At 42.8% G+C, this 23,908-nt stretch overlaps 1 protein-coding gene across 3 annotated transcripts in view; it reads left to right on the plus strand.

Annotated features, from left to right (window-relative positions):
* LOC134358292 (transmembrane protein 273-like) overlaps positions 1-23,908 on the plus strand; it is a 70,320-nt gene that overhangs the window by 38,934 nt on the left and 7,478 nt on the right. For 2 of the 3 annotated variants that reach the window (XR_010020850.1, XM_063070334.1), the window contains exons 2-4: positions 9,019-9,075; positions 11,239-11,349; positions 17,641-17,671. Coding sequence is in view for 2 of the 3 variants with exons in the window: in XM_063070334.1 (XP_062926404.1) it covers positions 9,019-9,075; positions 11,239-11,349; positions 17,641-17,671 (199 nt within the window). In the remaining variant the exon portion in view is untranslated. Of the gene's footprint in view, positions 1-1,724; positions 1,809-9,018; positions 9,076-11,238; positions 11,350-17,640; positions 17,672-23,908 lie in introns of those variants that run through there. The other variant, XM_063070335.1, reaches the window with a different exon arrangement.

Genomic DNA, 23,908 nt, shown 5'->3' on the forward strand with positions numbered 1-23,908 from the left:
TGAATCCCCTACAACCAACCTCCACTGGGAGACACCTCACTCTCCATCCAGCCTGCTGACAGTTGCTGACCAGTCCTGCGTACTTGGAGAGCTTCCTTTCAAAGGCCTCTTCCAAGCTATCTTCCCATGGGACTGTCAGCTCCAGCAGCACCACTTGGTTTAGATCACTTTGTAGAGATCTGTTTTCACGTTGACATGAAATAGTCTTTTTCGGTTGATCAGTGTCAAAAAAAGCCATATTAAATCCACTGTGATTTAGTGTTGTAAAACAGTAAAACATGAAGACTTCCAAGGGGAGGTGAATACTTTTTTAGGCACTGTATACGCAAAAAAATAAAATAAAATTAAGTAAGCAGTGCAAAAAGAGAGGGTAAAGGTAGTGTTCATGGGTTTAGCATGTGTTCAGAAATCTGAGAAGCTGTTCTTGAAACATCACGTGTGTGTCTTTGGGCTCCTATACCTCCTCCTTGATGGTAGCAATGAGAAAAATACATGGCAGGGGTGATGAGGTTTCTTAGTGATGGTTGCTGCCTTTTAGAGGCATCGTCTTTTAAAAGTGTCCTGGATGCTGGGGAGGTGGGTGCCTATGATGGTGCGGGCTGAGTTTACAACTTTCTGCAGCTTTTTCCAATCCTGTGCAGTGGCCCCTCCACACCAGACTAGTTAGAATGCTCTCCATGGTACATCTGTAGAAATTTGTAAGTTCCTTTGGTGACATACCCATTCTCCTCAAACTCCAAGTATAGCTGCTAGGTGCACATTCTTTGTAATTGCATCAATATGTTTGGCCCAGAATAGATCTTTAGAGATGCTGACACCCAAGAACTTGAAACTGGTCACCCTTTTCACTTCTGATCCCTCGACAAGGACGGGTGTGTGTTCCCTTGACTTCTTCTTCCTGAAGTCCATAATCAACTCCTTGGTCTTACTGACGTTGACTGTAAGGTTGTTGCTGTGACGCCGCTTAACCAGCTGATCTATCTCACTCCTGTACGTCTCCTCGTCATCATCAGAAATTCTGCCTACAGTAGTTGTATTGTCAGCTAATTTATAGATGCTGTTTGAACTGTGCCTAGCCACACAGTCATGGGTGTAGAGGGCGTAGAGTGATGGGCTAAGCACAAATCTTGAGGTGTCAGCAAGGGTGATCTGTTATTTCTGATACACATGGACTGTGGTCCTGCGGTGAGGAAGTCAAGGTTTCCAGTTGCAGAAGGAGGTACAGAGGCCTGAGATTTGGAGTTTGTTGAGGGTATGATTGTGTCGAACACTAAGCTGTAGTCAATAAACAGGTATTACTGTTGTCAGGATGATCCAAGGCCGAGTGGTGAACCAGAGAGCTTACATCCATGGTAGACCTATTGTGGCGATAGGCAAATTGCAATGGGTCCAGGTCCTTTCTTAGACAGGAGTTGATTCTTGTCATGACATCCTCTGAAAGCATTTCATCACAGTAAATGTGAGTGCCACTGGATGCTAGCCGTTTAGGCAGCTCTCCCTGTTCTTCTTGGGCACTGGTATGATTGTCACCGTTTTGAAACAATCTGTTGTTTCAGGATTGCCTGTCTGACACCAGGAATCAGAAACTCTCCTTCTGTCACGTTTCAATGAGATTATAATCCCATTTTGAATTTAGTTCCTCTTGCTTCATATGAGAATTACACAATTGTTTCTCCCTGACATTCTCTGAAATAGTTAATAGACACACAGCAATGATCCAGGAAGTCGGGTGTTACAGCAGTGAGGAAGAACTTGAGCAAGTATTTTCTCCTTCTCATTTCAGGCTGAGGCAATGGATCATAAGAGAGGTGAGACAAATATCTAAACGTGGGAACCTGTGTATTGATGAAGGGTCTAAATCTGGAATATCAATTGCTTATTCCTTTCTTTAGGTGCTGCCTGATCTGCTGAGTTCCTCCAGCATTTTGGGTGTGTGTGTGTGTGTGTGTGTGTGTGTGTTGCTCCATATTTCTTGGGTTTAAGATAAATCTGTGAATGTAGTGCATTTGGACTTTTGGAAGATTTTTGTTAAGGTTACATGCAAGATATTGTTCAGGAAGACCACAGCATATAAAACTGGGGGAAATTACACCCCAGTGTAAATACACTCCTACATGGCTGAGGATTAGTTATGGATCGAAAATAAAGCAGGGACTAAGGGACACTTTTGATTGAGAAACCGGGAAAGCTGCAGAGACTTGCGTTGTGTTTCAGCCGCTCATGGATGATTGCACCAGATGAGGGGATTACAGCAACACACACAAAATGCTGGAGGAAGTCAGCAGGCCAGGCAGCATCTGTGGAAAAGAGTAAACAGTCAATGTTTCAGGCCCTTCTTCAGAACTGAGAGGGGAGGGGGATGGAGGTAGCTGGAAGGGGATAGATGAAGCCAGGTGGGCGAGGAAGTTCAAGAGCTGGAGAAGAAAGAATCTGATAGGAGAAGAGAGTGAAAAGTGGAAGAAAGGGAAGGAGGAGGGGACGCAGGGGGAAGTAATAGGCAGGCGAGAAGAAGTAACTGGTCTGAGTGGGGAGTGAAGAGGGGTGGAGTGGGAATTTTGTTCACCAGACAGAGAAATCAATACTCATACCATCAGGTTGGAGGGTAGCCAGACGGAATATAAGATGTAGCTCCTCCACCCTAGGGCAGCCTCAAGTTGGCACAAGAGGAGGCCATGCATCAACACGTCAGAATGGGAATTAAAATACTTAGCCACCAGGAAGCCCCACTTGTGGCGGATGGTACAAATGTGTTTGGCAAAGCATGCCCCCAGTTTACGACAAGTCTCACCAATGTATAATAGGCCGCATTGGGAGCACTGGAAGTTAGAGGCAAAATTGATGAAATTGGTGAGCTTGGCGTGGGTATATGAACTACAGGATGGGGACTATATGTGATCCAGGTGTATTGACAGACAAAGCTGGAAGACAGAGTGGGTTGAAAAGTGCAGGCATGTAGAGACAGGCAGGGAAATGGCAGCCTTGCAGTGAAAGAGCCAATCTGTTGTGTGTTGTAAATGTACCTTATGCAAAATGTCAACCTTCTGGAATATATTTTATTATTTGTTAATTTATTTGTGGTAATATTACTTCATATGTTGTGTGTGAGTTATATGTACTGTGTTGTACACTTTGCTCTAGAGGAACATTGTTTCATTTAGCTATATACACGTGCACAGTTGAATGACAATAAACTTGAACTTGAACTTAATACAAATGGAAAGGCAAGTATTTTTAAATGGGGAAACACTGAGAGGAGTTTGAAGGACCTGCGCATGAAATTAACTTGTATCTGCAGCAAATGATTTTAAAGATTAGCTTTACTTGTCACGTGTACAATAAAACATAAAATACACTATGTCATTTGCATCAAGTCAAATCAGTGAGGATTGTGGTGGGAGGTAAGAAGCAGGGGGTCAGGATGAAGCTGTAGGTAATGGAATGTGATAGGACAGGCAGGCGGAGCTTGGAACCAAATAAGTTCACTCTTTTGTTCTGTCTGAATCACAAACAGTCTCTCATGATTTTTGTTCAGTTTTTGTGAATTTATTTGTATAGTCAGCTCTGCACCACACCGACACAGTTTACAACACATTACACAGAGAAAGGAGGTTAATGTGCTGATAATTAACCTCATTTGGTCTGGCCCTATCAGAGGTATTCCCTTTGCTCTACTCATCCCTCCCCACCTCAAATTTTTCCCAGTTTGCGAAGAGAGTTTCAATGTTTGATCCCAGTCTGGACTTTGAATAGCCCCATGATGGACCTGTTAATTAGAATGTAGAAATGGTTGAATAGAGACAGATTTCTCAGGACAGCCATGCTTAGAATGATTCTCCACCATTAGAGTTAAATCTGATAGTATGGTCAAGTATTTCCCATATATAGAGTTAGGCTGTAAATATAGTGTAGGACACAATGATTCAAATCTAGGGTCCCTTTCAAAGACTTGCTGTATTTTCTGTGTTATCAGGAATGTAAATTTATGTTATGGGTCAGACAAGCACCAGGGTTTCCTACAGGAAAGTAAAATAATTGTGTAACAGCCCAGTAATATATAACTAATGTCTAAAACGTTGAAACCACCAGTTTTCAGTGATGTACAGAACATCTGTTCGGGTTTGGACGTCTTTTCACCTGCTGATGTTTGGAAACGATAGAAGTCAAATCTGGCTTCAGCACAACCAGGCAAGCGGAGGCTTCAAAACCAACTTGGATGTTTCTAGATGAACAATCTCGTCCTGAAACATTGATTGTCCATTTCCCTCCTTAGACGCTGCCTGACCTGCTGAGTCGCTCCAGCATTTTGTGTGTCTACTCAACAGGTACCTTAGTCATAGCGTGAGGTGTGTTGGTTGTGCAAGTAAGCTGGCAGATCTCTTCCTTTCATACAGTCAAAGAGACCAGAGATGAACTGAAGCTGCTAGTTATGCAGTTCATGATTTGCAGCACATCCACATATCTTATGCAGAAAGCTCTTGAGGGAAAGTGAACAGAAATCTCCAAAGGCGGATAGTTCATTCCATCTCTAACCAGCTGACAGGTAGACCACTTTCATGGGCTCAAATTCAGCTCAATAATTGAATGAGGAGTCTGTTAAAACTTTTGGGCACCTTTTAATTCCTACCTCAAATCCTGTGCGGAGATTATTTATGGAATTCTAAAAGGCTTGTCGTGTGTCAAAAGTCTGGGGTATATGTGCTGACTTCTGTGGAGAGTGCCTTTAAAAGCACTGCGAGTTGACTACATAGACTACCTCTAGGGGTGGCACAGTAGCATAGCAGTTGGCATAACACTCTACAGTGCCAGCTGTGAGATTAGGGTTCAATTCCTGCCACTGTCTGTAAGGAGTTTGTACGTTCTCCCCCGTATAGGTTTCCCCCAGGTGTGCTGGTTTCCTGCCACGTTCCAAAGAAGGTGATTAGGTTAATTGGCCATATGTGTGCAATTGGGCTGTGTGCTTATTGTACTGGAACTGTGCTGTATCTCTGAATAAAAGTAACTGCATTTCCAAACAATGACACTTGTTAATAAATAGGTCTTTTGAAATCAGCGCACTTACAGTTGGCACGTACTTCCCTTCAGCACCTGAAGGTTGAGAAATATTTAGGAAATTGCTGTGGGGTGCATTCCAAATTGATTACACCCTCTTCCCAAATGTCAGTCTAGAACACAGAACATACTGTAGAACAGTAAATCACATTCCAAGCAGTTACCGGTCTGTGTATAACAAAATAGTCTCAATAATCTCCTTTCACATTTCCTTCTCCCGCTGTGAATGCCCTCTATTAATTGACATTTCCATTCTGAGGCTCGTTCTACCCCACCTATGCTTCTCATAATGTGATATACTGCTGTCACCCGCCTCTCAGCTTCTGACACTCCAGAGGTAACATTCCAAGTGTGTCCGCCTTCTCATGATCTCTAAGTTAGTCAACGTTGAGGTAAACAACTTCTGCAGCTGCTCCAAAGCCCCCACTTCCTTCCTGTAAAGGCGCAACCACAACTGCAAGCAATTTTACAAATGCGGCTTCACCAAAGTCTGAATTTACCTATTTAAATCAAAGGGTATTTGTGACCTTGGATGGACATTTGACAGTCTTTTGACCTTTCAGACTGTTGCCATGTGAGACCTGTGTACCTAGTTTCAGGGTCAAGGGTGGTTTAGACTGGTGCTCTGTGGGTGACTGTGTAATATACTACATGGTTGCATTATGCACCTGCGCTAGAGGAAGATTGTTGTCTTTTGTGTACTCAAGTGTTCTTAAGGAACCTTTCTGACGAGCAAGTAGAGGAAACTAGATAGAACACAGGTCAGAAATAATAGATGGAAAAGACCCCAGTGAGATGGGCAGGGAGATCTGGAGCTTTGCTTGGGGTGGAGTGCAGAGAGGTTAAGCACCAGAAGATAGTTTGGGACGAGGATGGGGCTCTAACCTATTGCAGAGGTGCAGGTTGAATCTACAAGTTGGGTAGTATTTGTCATCTGTTTCTGGTTCTACATCGAGGACCAGAAGGAGGCCAGGAGACCTCCGGTTCAAGTCAAGTCAGGTCAAGTCACTTTTTATCAACACACATCAAAGTTGCTGGTGAATGCAGCAGGCCAGGCAGCATCTCTAGGAAGAGGTACAGTCGACATTTCAGGCCGAGACCCTTTGTCAGGAGTCCTGACGAAGGGTCTCGGCCCGAAACGTCGACTGCACCTCTTCCTACAGATGCTGCCTGGCCTGCTGTGTTCACCAGCAACTTTGATGTGTGTTGCTTGAATTTCCAGCATCTGCAGAATTCCTGTTGTTTAAGTACTTTTTATTGTTATTTTGACCATAACTGCTGGTACAGTACACGGTAAAAACGAGACAACGTTTTTTAGGACCATGGTGCTACATGAAACAACACTAGACTACAGACCCACCCAGGACAATAAAGTGCACAAAACGGGGTTTGAGATGGTGTTGGTGAAGCTCGGTAACTGCTTGCTGGTGGCAGATAAAACAAAAAAAATGACTAGATACTCATTAATTACACTCTTTCTGTTGAACAATCACTGCAAACAGTAGCCTGCAACTCCCTGTCGGAGATGAGCTTTTGAACTGCCAGTACAACCTGGCGTTTTTGCAGTGGGAACTGTAGTCTCCATGGTGCAGGACGGCTGTGGGGTGATGTGTACGGGCCAAATCGAGGTGGTGCAGTCCAGGCCAGAGAACGAGCCAAGGGGAACGAGCCAATGTTTGGCCATGCCTGGACCGAACTCGGAGGCGACCTGATTCGGCAGAACCGAGGTGAGGCGAGGGGAGGCAATGCAGAGTTGAGGCGGCAAGCCTGGACCTGGGCCTGAGAGTGAGGTTTGATTAATTTAAGTGTCGAGCCGAATTGGAAAAGTTGGGTACGGACCAAGTTGAGCGTTTCGAAGCAGCAGGGTCTGTGTCCGAGAGCAAGTTCTCGACGATTTAAACACCGGGCCAGATTGAAAAGGACAGGGTGTTGGGACCGGAGGTGAGGCACGGGCTGGTACAAATCACTGCTTCTCAAGGTTCACTCGCCTCCGTGCTGAACTTCAACTCGTTACTCAGCGAGGTTCACTCGACTCGGCACCAAACTCTGGCTGTGACCTGCAACTCTCACAGTGTGGACTCACTTTTGACAACTTCAGTTCTGAACGCTATTTGCTTACTTTTATTGTTTGCAAATTTTTTTTTCTTTTTTCTCTGCACATCAGGAGTTTGATGGACTTCTTTTGTTTTAATGGGTTCTGTTGGGTTTCTTTGTTTTGTAGCTGCCTGTAAGAAGACAAATCTCGAGGTTCTATAAAGTATACATACTTTGATAATAAATGTACTTTGACTTGAAGCTGGAGAGGAGGAGACTAGAAGCCAGTGCTGACGGGAAATATCTGTTAACTCTAACAGTGCTGGTTTTGAAAGACCTTCTCATTAATAAGAATCATTCTTTGGAAATATAATTATTTTTATTTAGCAATGCAGCAAGGTTACGGGCTCTCCCAGCCCAATGTGCTCGCTTTGCCCAATTACAATTAACCTCCAAACCCATACGTTAACACGAGGAATTCTGCAGATGCTGGAAATTCAAGCAACACACATCAAAGTTGCTGGTGAATGCAGCAGGCCAGGCAGCATCTCTAGGAAGAGGTACAGTTGACGTTTCAGGCCGAGACCCTTCGTCAGGACTAACTGAAGGAAGAGCTAGTAAGAGATTTGAAAGTGGGAGGGGGAGGGGGAGATCCAAAATGATAGGAGAAGACAGGAGGGGGAGGGATGGAGCCAAGAGCTGGACAGGTGATTGGCAAAAGGGATATGAGAGGATCATGGGATGGGAGACCGGGGAGAAGGAAAAGGGGGAGGTGGGGGAAACCAGAGGATGGGCAAGGGGTATAGTCAGAGGGACAGAGGGAGAAAAAGGAGAGAGAGAGAAAGAATGTGTGTATATAAATAACGGATGGGGTACGAGGGGGAGGTGGGGCATTAGTGGAAGTTAGAGAAGTCAATGTTCATGCCATCAGGTTGGAGGCTACCCTGACATGGTACAAACAAACCCGTATGTTCTTTGGAATGCGCGAGGAAGCTGGAGCACCTGGAAGAGATCCACACAGTCATGTCCAAACTCCTTACAGATAACAGCGGAACTGAACCCAGATCACTGGCACTATACGTTAACTGCTGTGCTAACACGCCAGCCTTAAATTGTTGCTTGTGAATTGTACTGGAGGCCTTTCATGATGTACTGTATCATGAGCTGGATAAGCAGCGGAGGCTGTAAGCGATTGGCTATGCTGATCTGGGGGTAGACATAAGAACTTTTAGAGGGGCCCAAATGAGGAAAGGTCCTCATTCCGGACCCCATTTCTGTGGTTTTGGGTAGGCTGGTCTCCTTGAAGTTGCACCCAGGTCTGTGCCAATGGCTTCATTACCAGCACTCTCCACTCTATACGTACCACTCGTGAATTATGGCAACATGGTAGCATAGCAGCTGTAAGATTTGGGTTCAATTCGCATTGCTGGCTGTCAGGAGTCTGAAGATTTTCCCCTTTAACTGTGTAGATTTCCTCCCTGTGCACGGTTTCCTCCCACATTTTAAAGACGTATGGGTTAGGGTAAGTTGTGGGCATGCCATATTGCCACCGAAAGTGTGGCAAAACTTGTTGGCTTCCCCCAGCACCACCCTCGTGGATCTGATTTGACGCAAATATGTTTTGTGCACATGTGACAAATAAAGCTAACCTTTATCTTTCAGTGTGTTGGAGTATGCATTACCCAGTCTGACACTCAAACACCCTCAGGTGTGAACGTATCACACTCTCAGGGGTCTGGAACTAGTTCAGTGCCCTAGTAATACTTACGGACAGAAAAATTAATGAATTTGGAAATTTGATTAAATCCTTTGTGTGGCACATTGCGCTGCAAGGAAGGCCTTTTAACCTATATCCTAATTGCTGTTAATAGAAAGGTCAACGAATAATTACCATGGTGGCTATTTTGTAACTCATTTAATATTTTTGTATTGCAGATTATTTCACAACAAAAGCATCTGCCAATGGAGCATCCAAGGATGGTGATGGAATTGGTGAGTATCCTCAGTGTACCCACTCACTTTCCCCTTCACCTGGTTTCACCTGCCAGACTGTACTCCTTCCCCTCTCCTCTCCTTCTTATTCTGCCTTCCTGTCCTGATGAAGAGGCACGTGTTAAAAGGTTGATTGTTTATTCTGCTCCATGGGTGCAGCCCGGCCTGCTGAGTTCGTCTGGCATTTTGTCTGTGCATTGCTCAGGATTTCCAGCATCTGAAGAATCTCTTGTGTTAGTATCCTCAATCTGTCTTTGCAACTATACTCCCTCCAGCCTGAGTTCACTTTTAAGGATAGTAGATTATCTGTACCTGAACGCTTGACTTGTTTTCTTGGCGTCTCTTCCTCTTCCAGTTCTGTCAAGAGCATATCCGCCATTAGAATCCCTCCACACTGCTGAAGGGCCACAGCCCAAACCTTTTCCTACTCATTCGAATCTAATTAAATTCCATATTTTCTAATTTTGCTTTGAAAATTGTGAGTGGAACTGTGACATGGTCAGAGATGGAAAATTGAGTGGTGAAAACATTCCCTTGTAGACAAACTGCAACCTTTTACATCCAGTGAAGTTCTTCCTGAAACATTCCAGTGCAGGAAACAGGACAAATTCCCTCAAACAATATTGTGAACATGTCCAGACATTCTGAGATTTTATATCTATTGAAGAGGAAATTCAGTCGCCAGGAGAAATTCCACTTTACTTCAGTAGTAGGCTACTGAGGAGTGTGGTAGAACAGAGGGATTTGGGAACACAGATTCAAAGTTCTTTGAAAGTACATCACAGGTAGATAGTGTCATTAAGACTGCTTTTGGCACACTGGCCTTCATAAATCACAGTATTGAGTACAGGAGTTGGGATGTTATACTGGAGCTGTTAAAGACTTTTTGGAGTTGTTGTGTACAGTTCTGGTCACATACCCACCAGAAAGTTATCAATAAACAGCACATACACCATGCTGGAGGAACTCAGCAGCTCAGGCACCATTCATGGAAATGAACAGTCGACGTTTTGGTCTGAGAACCCTTCTTCAGGACTGGAAGGAAAGGGGAAAATACTAGATATCGATAAGATTGAAAGAGTGCAGAGTTTTACAAGGACGTTGTCAGGACTTGAGGACTTGAGTTATAGGAAAAGGTCGAATAGAGTTAGGACTTTATTCTTTGAAGTGCAGGAGAATGAGGAGAGATTTGATAGAAGTTTACAACATTATGATGGGAATAGATAGGGTAAACGCAAGCAGGCTTTTTCCACTGAGGTTGTATGAGATTAGAACTAGAGGCCATAGGTTCAGAGTGAAAGGTGTGAAATATTTAAGGAGAACTTGAGGGAGGAAGATCTTCACTCAGAGGGTGGTGTGTGTGCCAGCGCTAGTGGTGGATGCGGATTTAATTTCAACATTTAAGAGAAGTTTGGATAAGTAGATGGAAGGGAGGGGTATGGAGGGATATGGTTTAGGTGCAGGGAGATGGGACTAGGCAGAAAATTAGTTCAGCATGGACTAGATGGGCCAAAGGGCCTGTTTCTGTACTGTAGTGTTCTATTATATATGTACATATGTGTCACCACATATAACCGAGATTCATTTTCCTGTGGGCATACCCAGCAAATCTATAGAACAGTGACTAAAAACAGGATCAATGGAAGATTAACCGGTGTGCAGAAGACATCAAGCTGTGAAAATGCAAACGTAAATAAATAATGAAAACATGAGATAACAAGTGCTTAAAGTGAGATCATTGGTTGTAGGAACATCTCAGTGGATGGGGAAGGGGTAGTAACTGTTCCTGAAACTGGTGCTGTAAGTGCTGAGGCTTTTGTGCCTTCTGCCTGCTGGCAGCAGCGAGCAAAGAGCATATAAGCACGCATTACAACAGTAGTGTGCAGAAGAGCACCTCTGAACATAAAGCACATTAAAGCTTGTATGTCTACACCAACATACACTCAGTGGCCACTTTATGAGGTACAGGAGGTACAGAATGAAGTGGCCACAATCACAGCAAGCTTTCTCTTTGTTGAGATGTATCCTGGTTATGAAGGATGCGGTTGCAGATAGCTGCAAGTGTTTTGTTGTGACACAGTGCTGAATTGTGAGGTAAACATGTCAGTGTGAATGGAGAATTGGCACCCCCTCGTCATTCATCATCTGTCTGCTCTTTTCTAGAAATGAAGTATGCCTTGATGGGAGCTGGAATAGGAATATTTCTAGTTGTCTCATTTGTCTTGGTTAAGATTTACATGATTAAAAAGCACATCTATGAAAATGATTTAACAGGTAAGATTGCAAATAATTAAAGACACACGACAGAATAAATTAATTCAGACATTTGCAAACATCAGTTTTTGGGGCTTCTTCCAGCAGTGGGAGCATGTATGTTGTTTTATTCTTCACCCTCGGAACTGTCACTCCCTGTGTCCCTCCATATCACAGAGGGAAGAGTAAGTCTCTCACCTCACCCTCAAACTGTCACTCCCTGTGTCCCTCCATCTCACAGAGAGAGGAGTAAGTCTCTCACCTCATGCTCGAACTGTCACTCCCTGTGTCCCTCCATCTCACAGAGAGAGGAGTAAGTCTCTCACCACAACAGCAATATTTATTAATTTATTTAGAGATACTGCACAAAACAGGCCCTTCCAACCCACTGAGCCAGCATCCCACCTATTTAACCCCAGACTTATCGCAGGACAATTTACGATGAAAAATTAACCTACTAACACTACATCTGTGGAAGGAAACTGAAGAACCTGGAGGAAACTGGAGCTCCCAGAGGTTCACAGGGAGAACATACAAGCTCCTTACAAATGGTGCTGAAATTGAACACCAAACTCCATAACTTCCTGAGATGTAATAGTGTTATAACCACTATGCCCAATATCCTGAATCTCCATTTGAAAATCAAAGCCATGAATGTGTGAGCCAAACAATCAGGAGACATCCTGACGTCTACTTAAAAATGAACACCGTATTCTCTTCAAAAAATAGAGTGATTTGCCTCTCCAAAAACTTTTAAAATTCCTCGTCAGATAACAGAGTTAAATTAAAACGCCAGAATCTGTTTGAGGAAAACCAGGAAGATTTATGGATAAGAGCACAGGAGCATGGTCAGAGATAGAAATCTCTTTATATTCACAAAATCGAGCTAATGGAATCGTTTGGTTATCAATAAAAAAATAGTCAATTCTGGAATACGTATGATGAACATGGGAGAAAAAGGAGTATTCTTTATCTGTTGGGTGTAAGAGACGCCATCTATCAACAATACCACATTTTGTTAAAAATGAATGGATAAACGAAGCTGATATATTAAGTGTCACTGGTTTAGAAGAGGACTGATCTTAAACTGGGTCTAACCAGCAATTAAAGTCTTCTGCCAACACCAATGAATACACACACAGATCAGGCAAAAATGAAAAAAAATCGCTCAAAGAATCCTGGATCATCTATATTTGGGGCACAAACATTGACAAATACCAATTTATCCTCTAGTTTCCCTGATACTATAACAAATCGTCCATTAGTACCAGAGACAACCTTGTGTTGAACAAAAGGAACTGTATTTTCTATAAAAATCGAGACACCTCTAGCTTTGGCCTGAAAACTTGAGTGAAAGTGTAAACCTCGCCATCTGCTAAAAAGGCGTGAATTATCAGAATTACGTACGTGTTTCTTGTAAGAAAATAATTGGGACCTTAAGTTTTTTTAATATAGGCAAAAATCTTATTTCGTTTCAAAGGATGATTTAATCCTTTCACATTAAGGCTAAGTAATTTAGTATTATAATTCATTTTATTATTTTAAAAGAAATTAAAAAGATAATCCTTAAGAAGATTAATAAAACTAATCAATGACCTATGAGATAAGAAAACCAAACAACAGGTTTGGCTAAAAATCCCAAGCAGCTTCAAAGAAAAAAAACCAACGCCCCACTCCCAAAGAGAGAAAGTTGACCATAGGAAGTCGACGCCTATTCAATTTCTGAATCTAACCAAGACTTCCAAAATTTGTGGGGACCGTTTTTAAATTATTTTCATAATCTTTGACTTCTTGTTAAAGTACGGAAGTTGGTTAATAGTATATTTTATTATCTGATAAGTTTCTTTTTTCTTTTTTTTTCCCCAAACAGCTTTGGCTTTGGTAGTGGGCGTAGATCCTTTTTTTCTTAATAAAATTGTTTATGTTCTAATATATGAACTAATCTAATGAATATAGAGTAAGGACTTCATTAATGTGATTTAATATATTGTATCTGGTATTATTATATTTTGTTTTTGGTTTTATAATATATATTCTCTTGAACTCTGTATTCTTCTATATATAGAAATCTAAATCAATAAAAATATTGAAAAAAGAAAGAAAAAATGAACACATGCAGAAACAGATCGATTCAAACAAATCTACTCATGTAGATCAGTGCATTAGTCAGTCTGTTCTGGGAGTGTGGTGAGCAGTTTTGGGCCCTTTATCTAATAAAAGATGTGCTGGCATTGGAGAGGGTCCAAAGGAGGTTCACAAAACTATTCTGGAACTGAAAGGGTTAATGTAGGAGGTGATTTGATAGCTCTGGGCTGTGCTCACTGGAGTTCAGAAGAGTGAAGGTGGATCTCATTGAAACGAATCAAATATTGAAAGGCCTAGATAGAGTGGATGGGGAGAGGATGTTTCCTTATGTGGAGGAGTCTAGGAATAGAAGGGCATCCCTTTAGAACAGAGATGAGAAGGTATTTCTTTAGCCAGAGGACAGTGAATGTGTGGAATTCATTGCCACAGATGGCTCTGGAGGTCAAGTCATTGGATATATTTAAAGCAGGGGTTGAAAGATTCTTGATAAGTCAGGGTGTCAAAGGACACGGAGAAGGCAGGAGAACGGGGTTGAGAGGGATAATAAATCAGACATGATGGAATGGCAAAGCAAACTCAGTGGGCTCCTATGTCTTGTGCAAATCAGCACATATTTCAGATCATTTAAATTCAACATGTCCAGGCTCCCTTCAACATACTTAATTTGGTGAACTAAGAAAAGCAATTCTGAATGTTCTCCCATCTCTTCTCACTCAGAGGATAGTAAAACTAATAGACATCAGTATAGTTCTACATATTTATCAATAAATCATGTGCATCCATTTTATAAAACTCACATTCATTGAAGATTAATATTTAGGATTACAAATTGTGTAAAATTGTACTCCCTCCGAGGTTACAGAGTTTAATTATTTGTGGTATCAGTGTTAGGATAAACACCAGAGATTCGGCAGATACAGGAACTCAGCATTCCTTTCCATAGAAGCTGCCTGACCTCCTGAGTTGCTGCAGCATTCTATGTGTGTTACTCAGTGTTAGGATTCTGACTAACACCCGTTGTCCAAGTTTGAACCTAAATGTGCATGGGCTATAGTCAATAGATTTGCTCACAGGTTGAAAGGTTTGGCCAAATTAATATTGTTCAATCACAAGAGTATAACCGTTCTTTGAGTCAGCACTCCACGTTCTGTGTTCAGAGTGGGCCATACCAGTAGACCAATATATCATGGATAAAGGTCCTTTTGTCCAGCAAGTCCTCAACAACCAACACATATCAAAGTTGCTGGTGAACGCAGCAGGCCAAGCAGCATCTATAGGAAGAGGCGCAGTCGACGGGTCTCGGCCTGAAACGTCGACTGCGCCTCTTCCTATAGATGCTGCTTGGCCTGCTGCGTTCACCAGCAACTTTGATATGTGTTGGTTGAATTTCCAGCATCTGCAGAATTCCTGTTGTTTGCGTTTAAAAAAAAAAGTCCTCAACAACCACCCATTTACACCAATCAGTGAGTCAAACAGCACAGAAACTGGCTATTCAGCCCCACTCGTTCATGTCGACGAAGCTTCACATCTAAGCTAGTTATTTCTGTCTGCATTTGGCCCATATCCCTCTAAACCTTTTCGATTTATCTACCTGTCCAATCGCATTTCTTCCTGTCCAATCTTGTTAACCTTTTGTTAACCTTCTTTTGTTAACCTCAGGTGAACTACCAGAAGACTGGAGAATAGTTCACGCTGTTACCTCACTCAGAGAGGGCAGTAGGGATAAGAATAGTTCACGTTGTTACCTCACTCGGAGAGGGCAGTAGGGATAAGAATAGTTCACATTGTTACCTCACTCGGAGAGGGCAGTAGGGATAAGAATAGTTCACGTTGTTACCTCACTCGGAGAGGGCAGTAGGGATAAGAATAGTTCACATTGTTACCTCACTCGGAGAGGGCAGTAGGGATAAGAATAGTTCACGTTGTTACCTCACTCGGAGAGGGCAGTAGGGATAAGAATAGTTCACATTGTTACCTCACTCGGAGAGGGCAGTAGGGATAAGAATAGTTCACATTGTTACCTCACTCGGAGAGGGCAGTAGGGATAAGTCAGTGGGTTCTGTGCATTCCCCACTCTCTGAAGGGGAGGAGAAAATTTCCACTTCTGTTCCCCTCACTCTTGAGCCAAAAATTTCAAACTGATAAAATCAAAATTTCAATTGGATTATAGGTGGCATGGTAGTGTAGTGGTTGGCGTAGTGCTTTACTGTCCCAGCAGCCAGGGTTCAATCCATGCTGCTAACCATAAGGAGTTTGTACGTTTTCCCTGTGATTGTGCGAGTGCCCTCCGGGTGTTCCAGTTTCCTCCCACCTTCCAAAGACAGGCAGGTTAGTAGGTTCATTGGTCTCATGGGTGTCATTGGGTGGTGTGGACTTGTTGAGCCAGAAGGGCCTATTACCGTGATATATCTCTTAATAAAAATGAAAAGTAAAAATCTAATGTTATTCTCACATTCCTATCAACTCCTCCTTCCACTACCTCCCCAGAGACTATAGTACCATACACTCGGGGCAATCCCACATTGTTGAGATGTGGGAGGTACAGGGTAATCTACAAACTCCACGCAAGCAGCACCCAAGGTCAGGATCAAGAGTCCAGAGGAGGTTCACCAGGATGATTCCGGAACTGAAAGGGGTTAACATGTGAGGAGCATCTGGCAGCTTTGGGCCTGTACTCACTGGAACTTAGAAGAATGTGGGGGGGATCTCATTGAAACCAGCCGAATGTTGAAAAGACTAGATAAGGTGGATGGGGAGAGGATGTTTCCTCTTGGTGGGGGTATCCAGAACTAGAGGGCACAGCCTCAAAATTGAAGGGCAACCTTTTTGGACAGAAGTGAGGAGGAATGTGTTTTAGCCAAAGAGTGGTGAATCTGTGGAATTCTCTGCTACAGACTGCTTTGCTGAAGGGTGAGTCCAGAACCAGAGGCCACAATTTAAGAATAAGGGGTAGGCCATTTAGAACAGAGTTGAGGAAAAACTTTTTCACCCAGAGAGTGGTGGATATATGGAATGCTCTGCCCCAGAAGGCTGTGGAGGCCAAGTCTCTGGATGCTTTCAAGAAAGAGATGGATAGAGCTCTTAAAGATAGTGGAATCAAAGGTTATGGGGATAAGGCAGGAACTGGATACTGATTGTGGATGATCAGCCATGATCACAGTGAATGGCGGTGCTGGCTCGAAGGGCCGAATGGCGTACTCCTGCACCTATTGTCTATTGTCTATTGCAGTGGAGGCCAAATCTGTGGGTATATTTGAAGTGGAAGTTGATAGATTCCTGATTGGTCGGACATCAAGGGATATAGTGACAGGGCAGGTGCATGGGGTTGAATGGAATCCAGGATCAGCCATGATAAAATGGTAGAGTGGATTCGATGGTCTGAATGGCTAATTTTGCTTCTATGTCTTAGATCTCATGGTCTTACGTTCTCTACGCATGCACATTGTTCTCTCTCTCTCTCTGTGCAATGTGAATACACCAGTTAAAGCCATCTCCCGTGTGCATGCCTTTATTTAATATATATGTAGTTGTGCACAGACACAATAGGCAGAACACTGAAAGATCTGCATTGAGTGAATGTGGATAGAATATTTCCATTAGTGAGGAAGTTCAGGGCCAGAGGGCACAGCCTCAGAATAAAGGGACATCCCTTTCAAACAGAGATGAAGATGAATTTTGTCAGCCAGAGTGTGGTGTATCAGTGGAACTTGTTGTCACAGAATGCTGCGGAGGCCATGTTATTTTATATATTTCAGGCAGACATTGATGGGTTGTTGATAGGTAAGAGGGTTAAGGTTTATAGAGAAAAGGCGGGAGAATGGGCTTGGAAGAAACATCAGTCATGATTGAATGGTGGAGCAGACTTGATAAGTCAAATGGCCTAAGTCTGTTCCTATACCTTATAGTCTTATGGTCTAATGCTTTAATCACACAGTGGTTAGCGGGACACTATTACAGCCTGGGTGTTCCAGAGCTCGCAGTTCAATTCCAGTGCCATCTGTAAGCCGTGTGGACATTCTCCCTGGGAACCATGTGTGTCTCCTCCTAGTTTGTGGGTTAATTGGTCATTGTAAACTGTTCTGTGATTAGGTTAGGGTTAAAACGGCGGGTTGCTGGGCGGTGCAGCTCATTGGCCAGAAGGGCCTGTTCCACACTGTATCTCGAAATAACTAATTCACACAAACATACCAAGCAATTACTGAGTTGGTATCTATGTATCTGTTTCAGATCCTCCATCCAGGCAAAGCCAGTCATTACGGTAAGAAGTGGAAATTTCCTCAAGATCTTACCCAGAAATTGGTCTGTAAGCATATTTCTTTTCCACCATGTAGCCGCGGTGGTAAATGACAGCTCTTTGTAATGGTGGTCGGAGATTATTGAAGTTTCACAAGGTCTGTGATTTTCTCTCCAGCTCCTCAATGGTCTGACATTTTGACATTTGGAAGAGCCCAGAAAGGATCAGCTCTATCCCATGGCCTACCTTAGGCTGACATGTGTGTCACACATGTGAAATGCACCATTGACAGAACATAGAACAGTACAGGCCCTTCAGCTTATGATGTTGTGTTGACCTTTTAACCTGCTCTAAGATCAATGTAACCTTCCTTCCCACATAACCCTCCATTCTTCTATCATCCATGTGATCAGCTAAGAGTTTCTTAAATGTCCCTAATGTATCTGCCTCCACCACCATCCCTGGCACCCACCAATCTCTGTGTAAAAAACTTACCTATGACATGCCCCCATTCTTTCCTCCAATTACCTTAAAATTATGTCCCTCATATTTAGCCATTTTTACCTTGGGAAAAAAGAGTCTGGCTATCCACTTAATCTATGCCTCTTATCATCTTGTACACCTTATACTTTATACTTTATTGTCGCCAAACAATTCATACTAGAACGTACAATCATCACAGCGATATTTGATTATGAGCTTCCCGCTCCCTGGATTACAAATCGATAGTAAATATTAGAAATTTAAATTATAAATCATAAACAGAAAAATAGAAAAATGGAAAGTAAGGTAGTGCAAAAAAACCGAGATGCAGGTCCGGATATTTGGAGTCAAGTCGTCACCTCTCATTCTCCTGCGTTTCAAAGAGAAAAAGCCCTAGCTCACTCAATCAATCTTCATAAGATATGCTGTCTAGCCTAGCTCTGGTAAATCTCCTCTCCACTCACTCTAAAGCTTCTACACCCTTCTTATAATGAGGCACCCAGGAGTGAAGACAATATCCCAAGTCTGGTCTAACCAGGGTTTCAGCATCAGAATCAGATTTAATATCCCCAGCATATGTCATGAAATTTTGGTAACTTTAAGGCAGCGGTACATAAAATACTTGATAAATAAAACTGAGTTACGTTAAGTGTGTGTATATATACACACACACACACACAAGAGGGGTGATTGATAAGTTTGTGGCCTAAGGTAGAAGGAGATGAGTTATTAACTTCAAACTTTCTGCATAATCACTCAAAGAGTTGACCTACGTGTGCATGTAACGAGAGCTGTATAACTCATCTCCTTCTACCTTAGGCCACGAACTTATCAATCACCCATCTGTGGACGCTTTCTGGAGGTCCAAGATCCGTTATGCTCCACGACCACTGGACTAAGTGTGTAAATATAGGAGGGGACTATGTTGAAAAATACATGTGCTAGGTTTTCTAAAATTGACTCCTTCTACCTTAAGGCACAAACATATCAATTACCCCTCCTATATTATTAAATAGATAAGTTAAAATAAGCAGTGCTAAAAACTAGAAATAAAAAAGTAGTGAGCAGTGTTCAAGGATTCAATGTCCATTTAGAGGTTGGATGGCAGAGGGGAAGAAGCTGTTCCTGAATCACTGAGTGCGTATCTTCAGGCTCCTGTACTGTTTATCCTTCCCAATGGTAACAATGAGAAAAGTTCATTTCCTGCGTGGTGGGGATTCTTAATGATGGACTCCGCCTTCCTAGGGCACCGCTGGTTGAAGATGTATTGGGTACGACATAGGCTAGTACCCATGATGGAGCTGAATGATTTTACAAGTTTTCTACAACTTATTTCGATCTTGTGCAGTAGCCGCCACCCCACCCCTGCATGTCAGATGGTGATGCAAAGGGTGTTTCAAGTCAAGTCAAGTTTATTGTCATTTCGACCATAAACTGCTGCAGAGGGTTTGGTAGGATGGCTCAACCCTGTGAAGCAGAGGAGAAGGTGTTGTCCTTTCAGCTTAGCAGACACAGCAGAGGGTGCATGTGTAATTGGGCCTTACGGTTTCCCAAATGAGCAACCTCTACAACGTACTACATCGGGAACACGCTCACATTATACTGTATAAGACAGCATAGCAGATTACACTCTGTAAGATCCAAACACAGCAGTGACTGAAAAAGCTGTTAGAGATATTGGCTGAGGAATGAATCACTGCTAGAACAGCTAGAGAGAACAGGACTGACCTGAAATGCCAACAATTCCTGACCCCACGTTGCCCCACAGACGCTGCTTAACACTCTGAGATCCTCCAGCGGGTTATTCATTGCTCCAAGTTTCACCATCTGCAGTCTCTCATGTCTCCAGCTTGGAAAACTCCTCTCTCTGTATCAGAAGGTTTGTCTGGGCCCAGCATGTAAGGTGCAGCAGCACCCCCGATTCCTTAGAAGTCTGCGATGATTAGGCAAGTCATCTAAAACTTTGACAAACTTCTCTAGATGCATGCTGAAGAGCGTACTGACTGGCTGCATCATGACCTGGTGTGGAAACACCAATGCCCAGGAATGGAAAATCCTACAAAAATTAATGGGTACAGCCCAGTCCATCATAATAAAGCCCTGCCCACCATTGAGCACATCGACATGGAGTGCTGTTCAGGAAACCAGCTACCATCTTCTCACTGCTGTCATCAGGAAGAAGGTACAGGATTCACAGGACTCACACCACTAGGTTCAGGAACAGCTATCACCCCTCAACTATCAGGCTCTTCAACTAGGGGGATAACTTCACTCAGCTTTATCTGGTCCACTTCTGAAATGTTCCCACAAACTATGGACGCACTTTCAATGTCTCTTCATCTCATGTTCTCGATATTTATTCCTTTTTGTTTGTTTGTTTATTTTTTGCTTTTTTACTGCAGTTTGTTGTTTTGTGTACATTGGTTGTCTGTCCGGCTTCTGTGTGTGTGTGTGTGTGTCTGTTGTGTTTCTTTGTATTTTTTGTTACTGCCCGGAAGAAAATGAATCTCAGGGTAGTGTATGTGTGTGTATATATATATATATATACACACACACACAGACACATTATATATATATATATATATAGATAATAAATGTACTTTGAACTTTGAAATCTACAAATGGAGAGAGAGTGTTTCCTTGCATCTACCTGAGAAGGTTGTTGGAGTTCTTGCTTTAACTCCTCAGCTAAAACAAAGTTTCCTCAATAATGCAATATTTCCTCAATACTGTAGTTACATGAGCAATGGGATTTAAGCCTGTCTCTGAACTTTTATCTGAAAAAGCTGATAGTCTTCCAACTGAGCTAGGACTAGCTGAGGAAGTCATGACCAATAATTGTGAGAGACGTTTCTAAGGGTACAACTGAGAACCTCCTCCAGGGATGGATCATTTATTTTGGCAGCCTCTACTTTCGGGAACTTATCATGTGAAAGAGAATTGTACAAGTTGCAACAGACTCGAAGTTTAAGAGTTAAGAGTGACCGGGAAAGTGTGTGGCGGCAAGAGTATTAATGAGGAAGCAGGCAGTTCCCGCCTGGGCAGGAAATGAATGCAATGGTTTCAGTACAGCTGACAGAGCTGCCAGAAAAAATACAGCAATAAAATTTCAATCTATTGTGCAGCTTTCGTTAGTCAATGACCATCTTTGTTTATTTTCCCAACTTTATAATGCAAGATGAATTCAAGTAATCCAGCCATTAGGCTGTCAGGATGGGAAACAGTTTCTCCCCCCAAGCTGTGAGACTACCGAACTCCTCGCCACCACCCAGGTCTCACCATGTCTGAAGCACCAGTAGTGTAATGCTGTTTACTCTCTAACTTTATTATTTGTTATCTTATTTGTGGTAAAAAATAAAAAAGTCTGCAGTTGCTGGAAATCCAGGGCAACACAGACAAAGTACTGGAGGAAATCAGCAGGTCAGGCAGCCTCTGTGGAGAGGAATAAAGAGCCAAGACCATTCGTCAGGACTGGAAAGGAAGTGGGGGAAGATGCCAGAATAAAAAGGTGGGGGGAGGGGAAGGAGGCTAGCTGGAAGGTGATGGGTGAACCCAGGTGAGTGGGAAAGTTCAAAGGCTGGAGAAGAACGAATCTGATAGGAGAGGAGAGTGGAGCATAGGAGAAAGGGAAGGATGAAGTGATAGGCAGGTGAGAAGTGGTAAAAGGCCAGTGTGGGGAATAGAGGAAGAGGGAGGGGGAGGGATTTTTTTTACCAGAAGGAGAAATTAACTTTCATGCAATATTACTTATGTGTTGTGTGTGAGTTATATGTACTGTGTTGTGCACCTTGATCCAAACAAAGATTGTTTCACTTGGCAATATGCATGTATATGGTGAAATGACAATAAACTGGAACTTGGTTACTGCAATATCAGATTTCACAGAATTTCAACTGACAGAGGTGGTCAGCCATCAGGCTAATTGACCAGCACTACAACAGTCAGAGTCAGAGATCTATACAGCACAAAAATAGGCCTACCATAACGGCCAAGTTATCTACCTGATCAAGTCACATCAGCCTGCATTTGGTCCATAGTATCAATGACCCCCACCATCGAGGCCATGTTCTCTTCTCATTGCTGCCATTGGGAAGGAAGTACAGGAGCCTTGGGTCCCACACCACCTGGTTCAGGAACAGTTATTACCCCTCAACCATTGAGTCAAGTCAAGTCAAATCAAGTTTATTGCCATTTAACTATACACATGTATACCATCAAATGAGAAAACGTTTCTCTGGACCAGAGTGTGAAGCAGTAAACATAACATACCTATAACACACAATAACTTATGAAAATACGGATAAAACCTACAGGTGAGTCACACAAAAATAAACGAAGTAGAGTGCAGAAAATAAATATTGTCGGGTATAGAACAGATTGATTGGTGACACTGAATGCAATGTGGCTGGAGTACAGAAGCCTAACGGTCTGGGGGAAGAAACCCAACCATTCTTGCTTTTATGCATCATAGTCTCCTGCCTGATGGTAGAAAGTCAAAGAGGATGCTGGATGGATGGGTGTGATCCTTGATGATATTAATGGCCTTGCGTACATAGCGCTCCTGATAAACGGTCCTGATGAATGGTGGGGAGACACCTATGATCCTCTCAGCCATCCTCACAGTCCTTCGTAGGGATTTCTAGTCTGATGCTCAGCTGCTCCCATACCAGATGGAGATGGAGCTTGTCAGAATGCTCTCAATGGTGCTCCTGTAAGCTGGGAGAGGGAGCCTTGTTTGCCTAGTGGAGGTGCTGCTGTGTCTTCTTGTTCAGGGTGGTGATACTAAGGGACTAGGTGAGGGCACCTACGATATGAACTCCCAGGAACGGTGCACCTAACTCCCTCAAAAGAGGAGACATGTAGTTGCAGAAGAGGATGGTTCATTTGAACCTTCCTGAAGTCCTTGGTCTTTTCCATGTTCAGACTTGGGTTGTTCTTCTCACACCAATCCACCAGCTGCTCCATTTCCTCTCTGTACTCCAACTCATCATCATTGTGGCCGACCACTGTTTTGTCACCTGCAAACCTGATGACATGGTTTGAGCTGATCCTGTGACACAGTCATATGTCTGCAGTGTGAACAGCAGTGGGCTGAGCACACAACTCTGGGAAGCGCCAATGGCCAGCGTACCGGGGCTCAGGCTCCCGGACCAGTGTGGATAACTTCACTCACCCCAATACGGAACTGATTCCACAACCTAGGGACTCTCTTTCAGGGACTCTACAACTCATGTTCTCAGTATTAATTATTTTTATTATTATTATAAAAATCTTACAACACTTTGTCTCAGCTCAAGCACGTGGGCATAGCCAAGCACACTTATTTTCAATTGCTGGGAATTTTCGCACTATTCTAGTGGTGTTTAGTATTGTGGCTTTCTGAAGATTTACTTAGATATTGCTATGTAGCCCTAATTGTTTAAAGCTATTATGTAGTGCCTTTGGGATGGTGCCAGTTGTAGATATTACTATTGGAACAATAGATACCCTGTTCACATTCCATAGTCTTTCAACTTCCTCTTTTAATTCAGCATATTTCTGTTTTTTTCACTTATTGATTTCTGTAAGTTATGTGCATTTGGAATGGTAGCATCTATAACGTAAATTGTTCTTGCTTCTTTATCCTGTATTATAATATCTGGACAATTATTATGGATTGTCCTATCTGTAATAACTGATCAGTCATAATATAATTTGTTGTGTTCTGACTCTAAAACTGGATCAGTCTTCTATTTCTATTAAGGTATGATTTCTTTTATCAGTTTGTATTTTAAAGCA

Source organism: Mobula hypostoma, chromosome 18 (genome assembly GCF_963921235.1).
Source record: "Mobula hypostoma chromosome 18, sMobHyp1.1, whole genome shotgun sequence".
NCBI classification, from domain to species: Eukaryota; Metazoa; Chordata; class Chondrichthyes; order Myliobatiformes; family Myliobatidae; genus Mobula; species Mobula hypostoma.